Source organism: Theropithecus gelada, chromosome 16 (genome assembly GCF_003255815.1).
Source record: "Theropithecus gelada isolate Dixy chromosome 16, Tgel_1.0, whole genome shotgun sequence".
Lineage (NCBI taxonomy): Eukaryota > Metazoa > Chordata > Mammalia > Primates > Cercopithecidae > Theropithecus > Theropithecus gelada.
This window is the reverse complement of record NC_037684.1, coordinates 27848284-27867383: the sequence shown is the minus strand read 5'-3', so window position 1 is coordinate 27867383 and position 19100 is coordinate 27848284. Positions and strand designations below refer to the sequence as shown.

At 38.5% G+C, this 19100-nt stretch overlaps 1 protein-coding gene across 8 annotated transcripts in view; it reads left to right on the top strand.

Annotated features, from left to right (window-relative positions):
* Positions 1 to 2904: 2904 nt before the first annotated feature.
* IKZF3 (IKAROS family zinc finger 3) overlaps positions 2905 to 19100 on the top strand; it is a 95519-nt gene continuing 79323 nt past the window's right edge. For 6 of the 8 annotated variants that reach the window (XM_025362316.1, XM_025362315.1, XM_025362321.1 and 3 more), the window contains exon 1: positions 3097 to 3159. In XM_025362316.1, the coding sequence (XP_025218101.1) occupies positions 3153 to 3159 (7 nt within the window). In that variant the 5' untranslated portion in view covers positions 3097 to 3152. Of the gene's footprint in view, positions 3160 to 19100 lie in introns of all 8 variants that reach the window. The other 2 variants (XM_025362314.1, XM_025362318.1) reach the window with 1 other exon arrangement.

Here is a 19100-nt window from a genome sequence, read left to right as displayed (position 1 = left end):
ATTTCCTTTGAGCCGAGTCAGTACTTGGACTATCTCATATGGTCCAGGAGCAACCTTTGTCAGTAATTTCATTTTTAGTCACTGTTAATTTTACCTATATAGCATAAGCCATGAAATGTGACTCAGTGAGTCAGATCCACCCATTGTCAGTTACCATGTCTGGATTCATGGTCTGGTCTCAACTGCTCTCTTCTTAAGGTGATGATAATGAAGACAGATTTAGGCATTATCTTGATTCCCTACAAGTTCATCATTCCAGTTTTTGTCAAAGTACATTATAAATCCACAGTGTGTTTTATTGGCTTCTCGGTTTTTGGTAAGTAATTGATCCTTGTAAATCCTATGTGATAAACTAAATCCTATGAGAGGAGACTTAACCAAATGAGTAATAGTTGTCTGTCAGAAGTACCCATCCACTCTTTTTATATAAACTTTTTATTTTAGAAGAGTTTTATATTTACAGAAAAATTGCAAAAACAGTACAGGGAGTTTTTACATACTCCCTCCCGATTTTCCCTATTACTGACATCTTACATTGGTATGGTACATTTCTTACAATTAATGAACCAATATTGATACATTACTATTAACTGAAGTCCAAACTTTATTCAGATTTCCTTACTTTTTTATTCAATGTCCTCTCCACCCCGTTTTTTTTTCTTTGTTTGTTTGTTTGTTTGTTTTTGCTCCAGGATCTCATGCGGGATCCCACATTACCTATAGTCATTGTATCTCCTTAGATTCCCCTTGGCTGGGTCAGACTTCTCTTGTTTTTGAAGGTCTTGACCTGGCTTTAACTGGTGACGTATTTTGTAGAATGCCTCTCTACTGGAATTTTGTCTTTCTGCATATTAGACTGGAACTATGGGTTCTTAGGATGAAGATTACAGAGATAAAATGACATTCTCATCACATCATATCAAGGAGACATACTATCAACATGCCTTATCACTTGATGTTAACCTTGGTCTGCTGGCTGAGGTACTGTTTGTTAGGTTTCTCCACTGTCAGTTTATTCCCCCGCTTTCATACTATACTCTTCGGAATGAAGTCACTTTGTGCACCCACACTTAAACAGTGGGGATTTATGCTACATCTCCTTGAAGATGGAGTAGCTACATAAATTATTTTACCAATCCACTTTCAATCCACTTAGGTATCACTCTCAGGAGTCTGAAATACTCAGTATTGAACTATTTACAGAGTACTAACACATTCTACTGTCAAATATACAGAGAACATTGTAATGGAAAATCATAAAGTTTCCTTACAACTTTTTTTTTTTTTTTTCTTTTTTTGAGATGAAGTCTCACTCTGTTGCCCAGGCTGGGGTGCAGTGTTATGATCTTGGCTCCCTTCAACCTTCGCTTGCAGGGTTCAAGCGATTCTCCTGCCTCAGCCTCCTGAGTAGCTGGGATTACAGGCGTGCGCCACCACGGCCAGCTAATTTTTGTGTTTTTAGTAGAGACAGTATTTCGCTATGTTGGCCAGGCTGGTCTCGAACTCCTGACCTCATGATCCACCTGCCTTGGCCTCCCAAAGTGCTGGGATTATAGGTGTGAGCCACTGCGCCTGGCCCACAGCTTTTTAATAACCAAATAAGTTTTCATCCTCATACCATCCTTGTGAAATTTTACAGTTCCTCTTCTGCTACTTTTGATGTGCTATTTTTGCTTCTAGAAACTAACAAACAACAAATTTCCCCTTTCAGTACTAAAATTAGACCTAGTGTTTAGAGTATTTCTCCAAAATTGATATCCTGCAGAACTCCCAACTCATGCAGTTATAGAGATGCTACTGTGGTGCTTAAAGCCAGTGTAGTTTTTCACCCACTTAAATGTATTTATATATACAGACATCACATAGACTGCCTATACCAACGACGTACTATTGTTTAAAACTACAATTCATAAAATTACAGCATGTATACTTTAACTTGTAAGTGTGGGTTTCTTCTGATATGGTCAGCTGATGCACAAACCCTCAACCTTAAGTTTCAAATATATTTGTATACACTCATATAATTTTCTAATAGCGGAGACGGTGGCCTTTTGAGACTCATTCATATATTGTCCAACACTCTGGGCATCTTTAGAGGGGCTCACCTGAACAATGTCACTTAAACCTCAATGTGAAGAAAAGTTCTGCTTTGAAAAACAGTTTTGTGGTCACTTCCCCTTTCCTCTCTCTGCAGTCAAATGTGTGCTTTACCTCTGGACAGTACGGAGGATGTTGGGAGAAGATGTTGACTGATACATATCTGTATACTAACATCTTTAAGTTAATTTTACTATCTTACTGCCCCCACCTTCAACCCTTAGCTCTACTTTCTTTGATTAATTTTCTGGTACATCCTGTACGTATTTTTGTAAGGTGTCTATTTGGAAGAAGGAAGGCTGGGAGAAAATCAACACACTCTATAAAACACTCACTCTATTTATATAGAGTGGGTAGTATTGTGTGAGTGGTGGCAAATAAACCAAGCAGTTCCCAGAGGGAAAATAAAAGTGAGATAATTGCTTCCAAAAATTAAAAAGTTGAATTGATAAAAGTGCCAAAATCCAACTGTCTTTCTGAAAACTTGGATCAAAAACTTTTACCATGTGAAATGAAAAAGTGAGGAAGGAAAAAAAAATACTTTGAAAGAAGGGAGTTCTCATTGATACTTTCCACGGCTGTTATCACCGAATCTAGACAAAAAGTTCCAGATCTCCCTCAATTTAAGATAAACGTCTTTGAACTTGAGCTTGCCAAGAAAGCGAGGCTGACCCCCCACGCTCCGTGTGATATTACTTTTCTCATCCATTATCCTTCTAAAATAGACATTTTGAGACAATTTAGTGATGCGCCATTTCCATCCTGTCGGGGTTCCTTGGGTTTGACATTCAAAAGGGGGCTGGAGGTGCGGAACCCGCCGCACTCCACGGCCAGCGTCCTTTAAAGCCGCCGCCAGCCAGCGCCGCTGTAACCCCGCGCACCGGCAGGTCGCCGGCTCCTGCCCCTTTCAGTCTGCGCCGACGCGGCGGCCGGATCCCGGGGACTCCCCGTGCCGGGAATCTCCCGCCAGCTGCGCGCTGAGTCCAGGCGACGGCAGGAGCACGTGGAGAGGCCGGGTAGCCACAGCGGCAGCTCCAGCCGGGCCCGGCAGCGACATGGAAGGTGAGCCTCCAGCGCGCTTCTTTTCTCCGGGGTCTTTGAGAAGCTTGGCCTGTGCAAGCAGCAGAAAGAGTTTCTTATGAATCTCGGTTTTGCTTCTATTTATTTCTTTTGTCAAAAGTAAATATGAGGTATTTCAGAGGACAAAGCGCGTCGGTTCTCGTACGTCTCTCACTTGTCCTTCCCCCGCCCTTTGGAAAGTGATAACTTCTTTGCAATTTTATTTCTAAAGGGTTGTCAGACATGGGGGGTCTACCCTACATCTGCAGAGGAAGAGCACTTAAGGGGTGTCCCTGAAACGGCTGCAAATCTGGGGGTGGAATAACCAACACTTTTGGATATTTTTTCCTTCGTGGCCTCAGTGTTCATTGGAATTAGGCTAATCTGAGTAACTTGTTTTCTTACAAGGGTAAATGGTGTCATCTGGGAAAGGTACATTTTAAAGCGGTTGGCACTTGCAGTTCCCTTGGGATTCGATCTTCTAATGAGTCTTCTTTACCCAACGCAAAAATCAGGTTTACTTTAGGAGTTTCATGTTAATTAATTTTGAAAGTCGTAACGCTATCCTCGCTTCTCAAACATTTTTCATTCTATACTTCCTTGGGATACCTAAAATTTCACACTGCTACTGTAAACTCTTCAGTGGTCTTTTCAACAAGTGTTTCTAAAACCTTGAAAATGGCAAATGCATCTCAACTGGGGGGATGGTGGGATTATGAAATTCAGAATTTCATTCTATTAAAAATGAGATATTGACACCTAACTAAAATGTTACTTTGATAAATATGAAGATTGTGAATATTTTCTTCATAATAATGGGAGGATCTCTAATTAACAATGAACTGATCTTTGGCAGCTTTATTTCTAGAGTATATTAAGTTATTAAAATATCAAAAAATTATGCTTTTAATTTTTTAAATTAGGGATTGAAAACTTAAAAAATTTTGCATTTTTAACATTTAAATAATGGTCTATTGAAGTGTAATTTTTAACAAAGGTTTTATTGGCCAATAACAAGGAAAAAAAGTCGGGCTGTTGTATACTATGGGAAAAATAATTTTTAAAAAGCTCTTATGCTTTAATTATTACAAATGATTAATTTGTTTTTATGAAATTATAAATCAGTACTCCGACACTATTTTTCCTAGCCTTAACCATACCACATAGCAAGGATAATGTACAGAATCATGTAAATCCATAGAAACTGGAGTATTTCTCTATAAATGTTAATACTTCCAAATTCATTTATTTAATGTAAAATTAAGAAACTAATCTTATTATATAGAATAAAGAAACATATCTTAGGTTATTGGTGTACTAACACAGATATTTAATAAGCCTGGATGAAGACTCGCTTAAGAAGAAAAGAATGAAAACTTGTGTAGAATTTAATTTACAATGTGTAGATTATAAATGGAAAGAGAATATAGATCAATAATTTTTAAAAGTTGTGTTTACATGATTAGATTAAATTTATAGGTCCATGGAGATAGTGTAGATTATGCTTAATGCAAAAACTTTAACATTTAAATTTTAAAAAGAGGTTAATTATGTGAATTTGGCTATATTAATGTCAGGTCCTTGAGGATAGAGTGTTTGATGTGGTAAAATACCTAGTTCATTATGGCTACCCAAAATTGACTAATCTGGCCCATGTTTTTGATATTTAAAATATTTTTATATCATCTTGTGGTTTTGATTTAAGTCTAGAATAGAGATTTGGTCTGTAGTGTATACCTCTCTTGGCAATGTAAGAAAGTAGAATACTTCATGGAATGCTTTTATTTTCTGCCCAATTTGGGGGTCACATTGATTCATAACAGTTTATTTTACAATGCAATACTGAATATAATTCATTCAACATATAAAGTCATTTAGCAAATTCATTTATCTTTTAATTAATGTATTGAGACTTTCTGTGTATGAAGATGTCAGATGAATAAACTTTTGAAATAGAAATCTTATAGAAATGAAGATTTAATGCATATACTAAATCAGAAGCTATAGCTTTTTAATTTTCTCACAATCTGTGACCTTAAATATTTTCTACCCAAAGACTGTTTATGAATCACTAAATTTTATTATTTGTATTATAACATCTCTTCTGTCTGTTATGGTCAGGAAATGAGGTGGTTCACAAACATGAATTTCACAGGTAATGGCAGACTTCTTATTTAATGTAAAACGTTTTTATTTTTAACAATATTGAGTAAAAATTTTTCTAAGTATATTTATTACACAGCCCCCTGCTTTATAAGCAAGGTACACAAGAGATAAGTTTATCTCCGCAACTCTGAGTTACTGTTCTGACCATCAGATCATGTATTATTCCATAATATATTCTCACAGGTGTTTTGAGTGATGTAAAGCTGAATGCCCCTACACCAAATATACCCAGGATATTGTACAATTTTTGTCTCCTTCTTGATGTTAGCTTATATTTCTTACCACATAGATTGTTTGGTAGTAGTTTTTTGTTTCAGGTCCCTTTCCATGTTCTGGATGGCTGAGATTAACGGACATAAAGCCTGTAGTTGATGGAATCTGTTTGTCCTCAGTTGTGAGCCTATGGAGGATGAAATACAAAGGTTTTAAGAAACAAAAGCCAGAGAAAGGCCATGGCGTCCTGGTAGAACATATTTTTTCAAAATTCCTGTTTGTGCTTCCTATAATCCAGTATGCTGTTTCATGCTTCCATGTCTTTACTATTATGTTCACCCATTCTCTACTTGGTTATGCCTGCTCATCTTTCAAGACTCTGTTCAGGCATCATCGCCATGAAGGCTCTACGATGACCTTCTTCTGATGACCTCCTCCTAGTGCCTTCTGGTGATCACCCCTACCCACTCTCTCATGTTCCTTCACCTTGGCCAAGGGCCTCTCCTTTCTGTGTATACTTCTACCACATTGTGTTGAAATTATTTATTGATTTAGGTGTTTATTGCGCCTCTGGTCTTTAAGCTTCTGGAGAGCAGAGACTGTGTCTTATTTTTGTACACTGAGTGCCAAGGACAGTTTCCGGTTCATAGAAGGCCCTCAGAATTTGTTGCATTCAATTAAAATAGTGCTGAAAAAGTACTTTTTATTATGTTTATTGTGATGCATTTTATTTAAATAAATTTTTAAAGTAGGAGATTGGGGCTAGTAATTATTTGATAAAACTCAGTAATTTTTTAACACTTAAGCTGTATAATTGAAAAAGAAAGCTTGGAAAACAAAAATGTTATTGGATATTTTTTGCTACACTGTCACTTAAAACCAATTTTAACAAAATTAGATTTAGGGGGTACATGTGCAGGTTTCTTACATAAGTATATTATGTGATGCTGAGGTTTGGGCTTCTATTGATCCTGTCACCCAAATAACAACCATAGTATCCTATAGGTAGTTTTTCAGCCCTTGCCCTCCTCCAACCCTTCCCCATTTTAGGGTTCCCAGTGTCTAATTTGGGGGTCACATTAACTCATAACAGTCTATGTGTACCCAGTATTTAGCTCCCACTCGTAAGTGAGGACATGCGGTATTTGGTTTTCTGTTTCTGTGTTAATTCACTAATAATAATGGCCTCCAGCTGCATCCATGTTGTTGCAAAGGATATGATTTCATTCTTTTTTGTGTAAAGTCAAATTTTAACTGTTAAATTTACATAAGCAGATTTCAGGATCACAATTAGTCTATTAAAATATCCATTGAATATGAGTAGAAATTTGTTTTCTCAGTTAGTAAGATATAGATGATGCCATAAAATTAGCATATATTTTCAAATGATACTTTTAAAATATATTGTTATAAACTTTTCATTCATATAAATGTATGTACTTACAGTTTTTTAGGACTAAAAGATTGTTGGTAGATCTTTTATCAGACATCCAGTTTTTTTGGTTTTTTGTTTTTGTTTTTTTTTTAGAGACAGGCCTCGCTCTGTTGCCCAGGCTACCACAAACTCCTAGGCTCAGACGATCCTCCTGCCTCAGCCTTCTGAGTAGCTAGGACTACAGGCATGCACCACCATAACCTGCTGATTTATTGTACAAACCACCATGACCTGCTAATTTAGTATCTTTTATTTTTTGTAGAAATGGGGGTCTCGTTATGTTGCTCAGGTTGGTCTTGAACTCCTAGCCACAAGTGATCCTTCCGCCTCAACCTTCCCAAGTGCTGGGATTACAGGAGTGAGCCACTGCACCTGGCCTAGATAGATGTCTGACGATAACTGGCTCATATGTCAAGCTATAGTTCCAGAACATGTATGAGAAGAACTGAGTGATTAACACAGAAATTTGCCTGTAGTAGGTGCTCAATAAATGTTTTTTGTCCTAAGGATTCATTAATTAATTTGAAAAGAGACCCTACACATCACAAGGCCATAGAATGTACTCTGCTATTTAGCCTTTATTAAATTTAGCTCCATATTAACTGGTACATTTATGATAATTAGAAATCATAAGGATGAGGCCAGGAGTAGTGGCTCACGCCTGTAATCCTAGCACTTTGGGAGGCTGAGGCGGGCAGATTGCTTGAGCCTGGGACTTCAAGACCATCCTGGGCAATGTGATAAAACCCTGACTCTACAAAAACTACAAAAATTAGCCAGGAGTGGTAGCACATGCCTATAGTAACAGCTACTTGGGAGGCTGAGGTAGGAAGATGGCTTGAGCCTGGGAGGTGGAGGCTACTGTGAGCCATGAGCGTGCCCCTGCACTCCAGCCTGGGCAACAGAGCAAGACCCTGTTTCAAAAAAAAAAAAAAAATCATAAGGATGACACCAAGGCCTTTTGGATCACTAAAAAAAGATTCAATAATGAAACAATACTTATAATTTATTTATAATATATGTAGATTGAAAAGTAATCGGTGTATAACTTTATTAATTAATATTACTATATAACTCATCAAAATACTTTTATCCCTAGTGATTCTGAATGGGATTATTTTTTCAGCCTAATTGAAATCTGGTTTTTGCATCCGAAATTAAAAGTTTTTTTTTTTTAGTTAAAAAGTTATTTAAAAAATTTAAGGAATGGGCACAGTGGCTCACACCTGTAATCCCAGAACTTTGGGAGGCAAAGGTGGGAGGATTTCTTGAGGCCAGGAATTTGAGACCAGCCTGGGCAACATGGTGAGGCCCTATTTCATAAAAAATAATAATAAAATAAAAATAAATTGGCCTGGTGTGGTGGTGTGCACCTGTAGTCCCAGCTACTTGGGAGGCTGAGGTGGGAGGATGGCTTGACCTGGGAGTTTGAGGCTTCAGTTAGCTGTAATGACGCCACTGCACTCCAGCATGGGCAACAGAGTGAGAACCTGTCTCAACAACAACAAAAAATTTAAGTCCAAAGTGGTATAGAGTAAATGAAAATAATATGGAATTACCATATTATATTAGATACCAATACCATATGACAATATTATGTTAGATATTTGTCCAATCCAGGAGATAGTTAATAGCTAGGTACTTGATGGTTGCAGGCGCCTGTAGTCCAGTTACTCGGGTGGCTGAGACAGGATAATTGGTTGAACCCAGGAGGCAGAGATTTTGGTGAGCCAAGATCGCGCCACTGCACTCCAGCCTGGGCGACAGAGCGAGACTCCATCTCAAAAACAAACAAACAAACAAACAAACAAAAAAAACAAAAAACAAAAAAAGCAAACAAACAAACAAACTAGGTGCTTGATAATGGATATGAAACAAAATACATTACTCTTTGCTTATTGTCAGTACTTAAAATCAGCTTACTGCGTGATTTTTTGTAACAGTGGAATTGGCAATATGTCACAAATTGTACTTAGTAGTATTCTTACAGATGAAATTTTTGGCACATTAGGTTATTGTGGGTTTACAAAGGAAAGTTTTCTTTCTTTCTTTTTTCTTTAAATAGAGACAAGGTCTTGCTGTGTTACCCAGGCTGGTCTTGAACTCCTGAGCACAAAAGATTCTCCTGCCTTGGCCTCCCAAAGTGCTAGGATTACAGGTGTGAGCCACCAATGCCCAGCCAATGAAGGAAACTTTTAAAATAAGAAATGGAAAACATTTCAATACTGTCACTCGTGAAACAGTACAGAGCTATTATTTTTCTACTCTGAATTATCTAAGGATTATTCAACTAGGTTTCTTGTTTATTTTGTTGATTAATACACCTATAGCCCCTTCTAGACTATTAATTTCCAAAGTTTAGGGGTCTCTCTTTTTTTTTTTTTAATTTTTGAGATGGGATCTCTCTACATTGTAGGCTGGTCTCAAACTCCTGGGCTCAAGCAATCCTCCCACCTCATCCTCTTGAGTAGCTGGGACTAGAGGCATGTGCCACCATGCGTAACTAGGGATCTTTTCATAACTGATGGTAACTAGTACCCAACCCAGTCCCCAGCACATAGTAGGCCTGTAGTCATATTTGTTTAATAAATTAATGAATGAGTTGCCTGTGTGTTTGGTCACTTGACTCTTTACTTGCCCAGCTTTTATAGTAAAAGGGAGGAAGGAAAATAGAGAGAGACATTCAAACTGGTAAATTTTGCTGGCTAATTTTTAAAGGTACTGTTAAAGGTTTAGTAGAAGAGATTGAAGTATTGGCTAAATCCAATGTGTGAATACTGCCATTTTTCTAATCCACACCCCCCACAAAATACAATGCCTTCTAACTTTTGGCTTTATTTAATAATTTTGGTACATTTTTTATTTCAGTGAAGCACTGCAGTTTCCACAATAAACCATTTCTTCACAATAGATGTTTTGATTCTTAAAATTGTTGAACATAACTTCACTTAATTTGAATACTCTATCACAGCAACATCAGTTCATTTAAGAAGTACTGTCTATTAGAGAGACTATTAATTTGCCAGAATGTTTGGCACATCAGAACAATTTCCTGTTTCCTAGAGGAGTCTGTGGGTATGAGAAAAAGATCACTCTCACAAACCTATAACATTTTTATGGATATAGAATTACATCATAACTGATGGAAAATATTGTCCAGTATGAAAACTGGAAGTAACTAATTTTATTTATTTAACAACTAATCATTTTTGCTGTCATCTACCTCTATTTCTTAGTTAAGAAATCCCTTAACCTAGACTGCTAAGAATCACTAATAGTTGATTTATATGCTTGCATACTGTGTAGGCAGTTCCACACATGTGCTTCACGGGCCAACTTGATTTAAATTTCATTTGAATTTCACATAAAATTCCAGACTTTAAAGTATTGAAGATGATCAGTGTATAAATTTATCCTCTGACCTCAGAATGAGACTTTTTTTCCAAATATTAAAATTTTTATAAATGTGATGAGTAAAATCATGGTACTGCTGGTCTTTTTTCTCCTGTGCATATTTTCACATGTAAAATAATAATAATAATAATTATTATTATTATTATTTTGAGACAGAGTCTGGCTCTTGTTGCCCAGGCTGGAATGCAGTGGTATGATCTCGGCTCAGTGCAACCTCCGCCTCCCAGGTTCAAGCAATTCTCCTGCCTCAGTCTCCCGAGTAGCTGGGATTACAGGTGCCCGCTACCGTGCCCGGCTAATTTTTGTACTTTTAGTAGAGACAGTATGTCACCATGATGGCCAGGCTGGTCTTGAACTCCTGATCTCAGATGATCCGCCCTTCTTGGCATTCCAAAGTGTTGGGATTACAGGCGTGAGCCACCGTGCTGTAAGTTATTTAAGTAAGAATATTATTAACAGTTTGTGACCAGCCTGGCCAACATGGTGAAACCACAGTGAAATCTACTAAAAATACAAAAATTAGCTGGGTGTGGTGGCACGTGCCTGTAATCCCAGCTACTCGGGAGGCTGAGTCAGGAGAATTGCTTGAACCCATGAGGCCTAGGTTGCAGTGAGTGGAGATTGCACCACTGCACTCCAGCCTGGGTGACAGAGCCAGACTCCGTCTCAAAAAATAAATAAATTAATTAATTAAAAAGAATATTACTAACTGTCTTATTCCCTGTACTTCATTAAGTGCTTGTAAAGGCTAAGGCTGAGGTGCTTGGGGCATGTTTCTGTCACAGTATAGTAATCAACTACTCACTAACAAGGACATGTAACATGTAACCTTACAAGCATTTAAAAGATTTATAATATACATGTTATATTGTACATATACAATATATATTGTATATTAGAATACATGTTACATCATCATTGTATACTATAAATCTTAAATGCTTATAATAAGGTTAGGGCAATTCTTTTTTGATTTTTATGTTCAGAATTAAATAAAATGAATGTTAAATATTTTTGCGATTCAACTTTGAAGCAAAGCTTACTTACATCCTTTCTCAAGTTTCTGGGAATAGTTTAATTAAAAACTGTTTGAAATAATAAGGTGAAGCACTCCTGCCTCAGCCTCCTGAGTAGCTGGGATTACAGGCGTGTGCCAATACTGCCAGACTTATTTTTCAGATTTGAATTAGTAGGGCTAGGAGACCAGAATGCACAAGCAAGTACATAGCTTCTAAATGTGCCAAGTCAATAGCACACTTCTCAATAGCTTCTCAATAGCACAATTCTCAATAAAAGGAATTTGGAGATTCTCAAAGGACTCTACAGATATCCATTACAAACATCAATGACCTAGCATGGACTTAGTTGCCCCAGACCTAAACAACTAGAACATGTTTACACATAATCCAATTTGGGGAGGGAGATCCAATCTATATAATAGGACAGATAATGATTGAACAAGTCGATATTAGGAATTCATGTAGTGCTTATAGATTTTATAACTACTGTAACTCTACACGGTGATACTTGATGATTATATGATGACCTTGAGGTGTTTCACCATTAGTCTCACATTTCAACAAGAATTAGGATTAGACACAAAAACAAGACAAAAACTTGTTTTTTTTGCAACAGAACACGGTTTATACCAAAATCTTATGTGGGATCAGATGCAAGTGTAATGTTCCAAATGAGAGATTGGAGAAGGAGCAAGAGACCACTGTTAAGCCCATCTTCCTCTTGCCATAGATCAGCACCTGTGGCAGCCCTCTGCAACCCTGGATTCCATAAAACACATTTTGAAAATGACTGATTTAGACCGTCACATGTTTTTCCTACTAGTAACCCTGTATCTAGACTTGCCTCTTTTAATCTGTTTTGAGGATTGCTGCCAGAATGATCTTCCTAAAATATGAAGTTATCCTCCTACTCAAACACCATTTAAAATATTTTTTAGTTGGACATTTAAGATACTCCACAACGTAGCTTCAGTACCTTTCCAGCAGTATCTTCTGTCCTCTAATGTGACTCTGGACTGCTTAGTATTCCCTGTTCAGGCATTGCTTTCCCTCACTCCCCATTTTTCTAATGCTGTTCTTCCAACTCAACAAGTCCAAAAATGAACTAATTTTCTCTCCATTACAAACCAACTTCTTCTGACTTCCCAGCACTGTGAATAGCACCACAATCATGCCAACTGAAATCCTCACTCATCCATTATGGTCTATTCCAAATGCCGTCTCCTTTAGGAAGCCATCCCTCATTCTAAGAGGAATCCTCCCTTTTCTGAAACATAGTGACATTTTGTGCTATCTAATGACTTCAAGGCTCTAACTCTGTTTTATGTTCAAACATGACGCATTTTTGCATGGTTTTAGTACACTGTAATTTGTCTAGGATTGCAATTACCATGTACATTGAGGGAGGATTTTTTTTGTTTAGTTTAGAGCTTAGCCTCTTTTACCGTTTTATTATTGTTTTTTATTTAATCCATGGTTTTATTTCCTTGTTTTTAAAATTTTATTTCCTTGTTTTTTTTTTTTTTTGAAATTGATGCAGCATGCATCCTTCTGCATTTAGCTATGGCATTCATGGTGATTCTATAAATATGTCTATCTACCTTATTCTGTCTTCTGGAATAATTGTGCTGGTGCATTTGCATTTTGAAATATAGAGTATTATTTACTCTCACTTATTTCACCTTTATATTACAATTGGGACTTTGTTTTTCTGGGTTTTTTGTTTTTTTTTGTTTGAGACAGAGTCTTGCTCTGTCACCCAGGCTGGAATGCTGTGACGTGATCTAGGCTCGCTGCAACCTCCGCCTCTCGGGTTCAAGCGATTCTCCTGCCTCAGCCTCCTGAGTAGCTGGGATTACAGGCATGTGCCACCACGCCCAGCTAATTTTGTATTTTTAGTAGAGACAGGGTTTCACCATATTGGCCAGGCTGGTCTCGAACTCCAGACCTCGTGATCCACCTGCCTCGGCCTCCCCAAAGTTCTGGGATTACAAGCGTGAGCCACCATGCTCAGCCTACTTTTTTTTTGACGGAGTTTCGCTCTTGTTGCCCAGGATGGAGGGGAATGGCACGATCTCAGCTCACTGCAACCTTCACCTGCCAGATTCAAGCAGTTCTTCTGCCCCAGCCTCCCGAGTAGCTGGGATTACAGGCATGCGCCACCACACCCGGCTAATTTGTATTTTTAGTAGAGACAGGGTTTCTCCATGTTGGTCAGGCTAGCCTCGAACTCCTGACCTCAGGTGATCCACCTGCCTTGGCTTCCCAAAGTGCTGGAATTACAGGTGTGAGCCACCGCTCCTGGCCTGTTATTTTTTTTTAAATAAAAAAAATTTTGACCAGCATTGCTTACAGTTTAAACAGTATCAGCAAAACCTATCATCACTCTGATAGCATACATTGCATCAGTGGTGGGTCGTCTTCACATATGTACTTAACATATGTTTTTTATTGTTTAAAAGATTTTAAAAGATAGTTGAAGAATGACAGTTTTATAACATTTAATTTTGAGGAATCTTGTAATACAACATTTATTATACAATATAATTCAAAAGTCAGAAATCTTCATTCTTCATTCTAAAACTATTTATTGAATACCTGTTTTGTGCCACATATGCAAAATACTGGCAATACAGTGGTGAACAAGGCAGGCAAAGCTTTGGCCCTTACAGACCAAAGAACAAGTAATAACAACTGAAATAATTAAATTTATACTAAGTGCTATGAAGGAAATAAAAAGAATGCTAATATGGAGAGTAATGGTAGGAGGCAGGCTCAGGAACCTCTCCTCTAAAGAAGAGGTCTGGCTAGTGATAGGAATTTGGCTTTGGCTGTCTTCTTGAGCAAATAGATGATTTTTTTTTTTTTTTTTTTTTTTTTTTTTGTGAGATGGGGTCTCACTCTTGTCACCCAGGCTGGAGTGCAGTGGCACAATCTTGGCTCACTGCAACCTCCGCCTCCGGGGTTCAAGCAATTCTCCTGCCTCAGCCTCCTGAGTAGCTAGGATTACAGGTGCACACCACCACGCCCGGCTAGTTTTTGTATTTTTAGTAGAGAACAGGGTTTCACCTTGATGGTCAGGTTGGTCTAGAACTCCTGACCTCTTGATCCGCCTGCCCCGGCCTCCCAAAGTGCTGGGGATTATGGGCGTGAGCCACCGCACCCAGTCAATGATATTTAAAGCCAAGGGAATGAATGGGATCACCTAAACAGAGAATATATTGAGAGAAGTGCTCTCAGGATAGTGCCTGGAGACATACCTCATTTGGTCAGGTAGAGGAGAAGCCAGCAAAAGAGAAAGAGCAGCCAGTGAGACAGGAAGAAAACCATCAGAGTGTGGTGTAACGGAATTCAAGAAAGGAGAGTATTTCATGAAGGAGTGGGTGGTCAGCTATGTTGAATGTGGCTGAGAAATCAAGCAAGATAAGGACAAAGAGTGTGGTTGGTTTTGGCAACATAACACTTGCTAGTGACCTTGACAAAAGTGGTTTCTGTGGAGTGGTGGGGATGGAAACCAAATCGAAGTGGTTAAAGCGGGAATGGGAATAGAGGAAGTAGAAACGTTGATTACAAACCATTTTTTCCAGAAGTTTAGCTATGAGGGTGAAGAAGAGAAATCAGTGGGATGTTGCTGGAGGGAAATGTGGATTAAGAGAGGTTTTTTGTTTGTTTTTGTTTTTCAAAGATAAGTGACATTTACACTATCTGTAGCTTAAGTTTATTGAAAGAAAAATACCGGGGCCGGGCGCGGTGGCTCAAGCCTGTAATCCCAGCACTTTGGGAGGCCGAGACGGGCGGATCACGAGGTCAGGAGATCGAGACCATCCTGGTGAACACAGTGAAACCCCCTCTCTACTAAAACTACAAAAAAAAACAAGCCGGGCGAGGTGGCAGGCGCCTGTAGTCCCAGCTACTCGGGAGGCTGAGGCAGGAGAATGGCGGGAACCCGGGAGGCGGAGCTTGCAGTGAGCTGAGATCCGGCCACTGCACTCCAGCCTGGGCAACAGAGCAAGACTCCGTCTCAAAAAAAAAAAAAAAAAAGAAAAAAAAGAAAAATACCGATATTGAAACATTTGAAATCCCAATTTGCAGGGAAGTTTGGGGAATTAGTGATCACTGAAAACATCTTCATATTTAGTTTATGCATGACATGTAAATCAATTTGATTTTTAAGCTATATATGGAACCCATTCAGTGAGTGGTTGGTGTAGATGCAACTTATAAAAATTCTGTAGCAGAATCATGAGAAACTCTTGAAATTCAAAGTTTTTTTCAAAAGCAAGAAGATACTGTTATAATTGCATTTCTTAGGTTTAGGATTTAGATATTTGGAGATGTGTCGGTGTTCAATGGATTTTCTTTAAATCAAGGAATAACATACAATTAAAGTGCACATATCTTTTGTATGTAGTTTGATTATTTTTCATCTATATACAACCTTGCAGATCAACATATGGAATATTTGCATCATCTCAGAAGGTTTCCTTGTGTCCATTTATTTTTAATTTCTCCCTTTGCCCGAAATTAATCACTATTCAGACTTCTATCCTCATAGGTAGTTTTCCTGTTGTTGAATTTCATATAAATTAATTGTACAGTATATGCTTTTCTGGGATCTAGCTTCTTTTCCTCAGTAGATTTTTGAGATCCATCCAAGTCATTATATTTATTAGTAGTTCACTCTCTTTTATTATTGAGTAGTATGGATATATCACAATTTATACCTTCTGCTGTTGATGGACAATTGATTGTTTCCAGTGTTTGGCTGTATTACAAACATTCTTTTGCATGTCTTTTGGTGGACATATATATATTCATGTCTCTTGAATATATACCTAGGTGGCCAGGCACGGTGGCTCACGCCTGTAATTCCCCCACTTTGGGAGACCGAGGTGGGCAGATCACTTGAGCCCAGGAGTTCAACACCACCCTGAGCAACATGGTGAAATCCTGTCTCTACAAGAAAAAGTACAAAAATTAGCCAGGCCTAGTGGTGTGCGCCTATAGTCCCAATACTGGGAGGTCAAGGCTGCAATGAGCCATGATCACACTACTCCAGCCTGAGTGACAGAGCAACTCTCTCTCTATATATAAATATATATATATAAAAAACATATATATATAAAATATATATAAAATACACACACACACACACACACACACACACACACACACACACACACCAGGACTACCATTTCTGGGTTCTAATGTAGGTGTATGTTTAGCTTTGATACATATTGCCAAAGAGTTTCCAAAGTGGTTGGATCAGTTTACCCTCCCACTAGCAATGTCTGAGAGTTACACTTGTTCCACATCTTTTTGTTAACACTTGCTATTATCAGTCTTTTTAATTTTTGCCATTCTTATGGGTGTGTAGGGAGTGGTATTTCATTGTGGTTTTAATTTGCATTTTCCTGATGAGTAATTACATTGAATGTCTTTTCTTACATTTATCGGCCATTTGGATCCTCTTTCCTGAAGTGTCTAAGGTCTTCTGGTCATTTAGGTTTTTTTTTTTTTCTTTTTTTTTTCTCTTGAGACGGAGTCTCCCTCTGTCGCCCAGGCTGGAGTTCAGTGGCGCAATCTTGATTTACGGCAGCCTTCACCTCCCAGCGATTCTCCTGCCTCAGCCTCCTGAGTGAGTAGCTGGGATTACAGGTGCCCACCACCATGCCTGGCTAAATTTTGTATTTTTAGTAGAGATGGGGTTTCACCATATTGGCCAGGCTGGTCTCAAACTCCTGACCTCAGGTGATCCGCCTGCCTTGGCCTCCCAAAGTGCTGGGATTACAGGCATGAGCCACTGCACCCAGCCAGGAATGTGTACTTTGTCAAATGTGTAATACAAAGACTTTCTCCCAGTCTTTAACTTGTTTATTTTTCTTAATCTATTTGATGAACAGAATTCATAATTTTAATGAAGATTAATTGATCAGTTTCTTTTTTGTGACTAAGTGCTGCTTATATCTTGCTAAAGAATTCTTTGTGGGGCACATTGGCTCCCGCCTATAATCCTAGCACTTTGGGAGGGTGAGGTGGGAGGATCATTCAAGGCCAAGAGTTTAAGACCAGCCTGGGCAACATAACGAGACCCCATCTCTCCAAACATTTTTTAAAACATTAGCTGAGGATGGTGATGCACACCTGTAGTCCCAGCTACTCAAGAAGCTGAGGTGGGCAGATTGCTTAAGCCCAGGAGTTCGGGGCTGCAGTGAGCTACGTCATGTCACTGCATTCCAGCCTGTGCAACAGAGTGAGACCCTGTCTCTAAGAAAAAAAGAAAAATCTTTACCTACTCCAGGGTCATGAAAATATTCTGTTTTCCTCTAGAAGTTTGATTGTTTCAACTTTCATATTTGGCTCTGTTACCCACTTCAAATTAATGATTTTATTTTTGGCTCCAGCTTTTTTACAGTTATAAAACTAGGCTTCATTTCAATATGTTGGATTCAATCATTTTACCAGAAACATCTTTTTAAAGTAGTAATGACTGGCCTGGCGCGGTGGCTCACGCCTGTAATCCCAGCACTTTGGGAAGCCGAGACGGGTGGATCACGAGGTCAGGAGATCGAGACCATCCTGGCTAACACGGTGAAACCCCATCTCTACTAAAAATACAAAAAATTAGCCAGGCATGGTGGCGGGCGCCTGTAGTCCCAGCTACTCGGGAGGCTGAGGCAGGAGAATGGCGTGAACCCGGGAGGTGGAGCTTGCAGTGAGCCGAGATCGCGCCACTGCACTCCCGTCTGGGCCACACAGCGAGACTCTGTCTCAAAAATAAATAAATAAATAAATAAAGTAGCAATGACATGAAATGCCCATTTTTCCTTTTCTCTCTGCATGTTCATTTGGTAGCATGTGATATACAAGGTAAAATTGGAATATACGTTTTTGTCTACAACTTAAGGGTAACTGACCTTTTCAGGAAAATAACACTAGACACTGACTTTGTTGTTTTAACTACAGTTGTCAGCAATTCCCCTGCGCCCCACGGTCTACGATTTCCTTATTAAACACATAATCTAGTAGAAAAAATGGAATGCATTATTTTTTTTAAAGGGGGAGGGTAGGAAGAACTGAAATAGTAACATGGTTATATTTGATCTGGTGTTTTTAAACAAGCAGTCTTGATGTTTCTTAACATTTACCTTAGCTCAAGGAAATAGGGAAGGAAGTATTTCATGATTGGAGGGATTACTCTCACTTTAACGCATGTCTTTGTTTTTGTTATCTTCCTTTCCCCCCAGTCAGCAATAGTGCACAGTCAGTTGAGGTGTTTGAAATTAACTGGATCCAAAATCTCTTCTAGTTCTGGCCTTCTAAAATCTATAATCTGTATAGGAAGGCATTTAAAACACGATTTAAATTCTCTGAAGCAACAGTAAAACTCAAGAGACAAATCCTGCTTCTCTTCTTAATGTGTCACTGACTTTGTGCCCTTGGGCAATTACTGGCCTTTATGTTTTTTGGCATTATTTGTATCTTGGATTTTGTCTGTAAAATGGGGAAAATAATAAATGCCATTGCCCCTATTTATCTTCCAGAAATGTTATGAGAAAAAAAGAAATCTCATTGCACTATTAAGCTGAGTGCTTGATGCCACGTTTTTGGAGAGCCACAGGCAAACAAAAACGGGTTCAGAAGACAGCTCTCACCCTGGTCAAGAAACTGAGTGGTAGCATCTGAGCTGTCCTGTT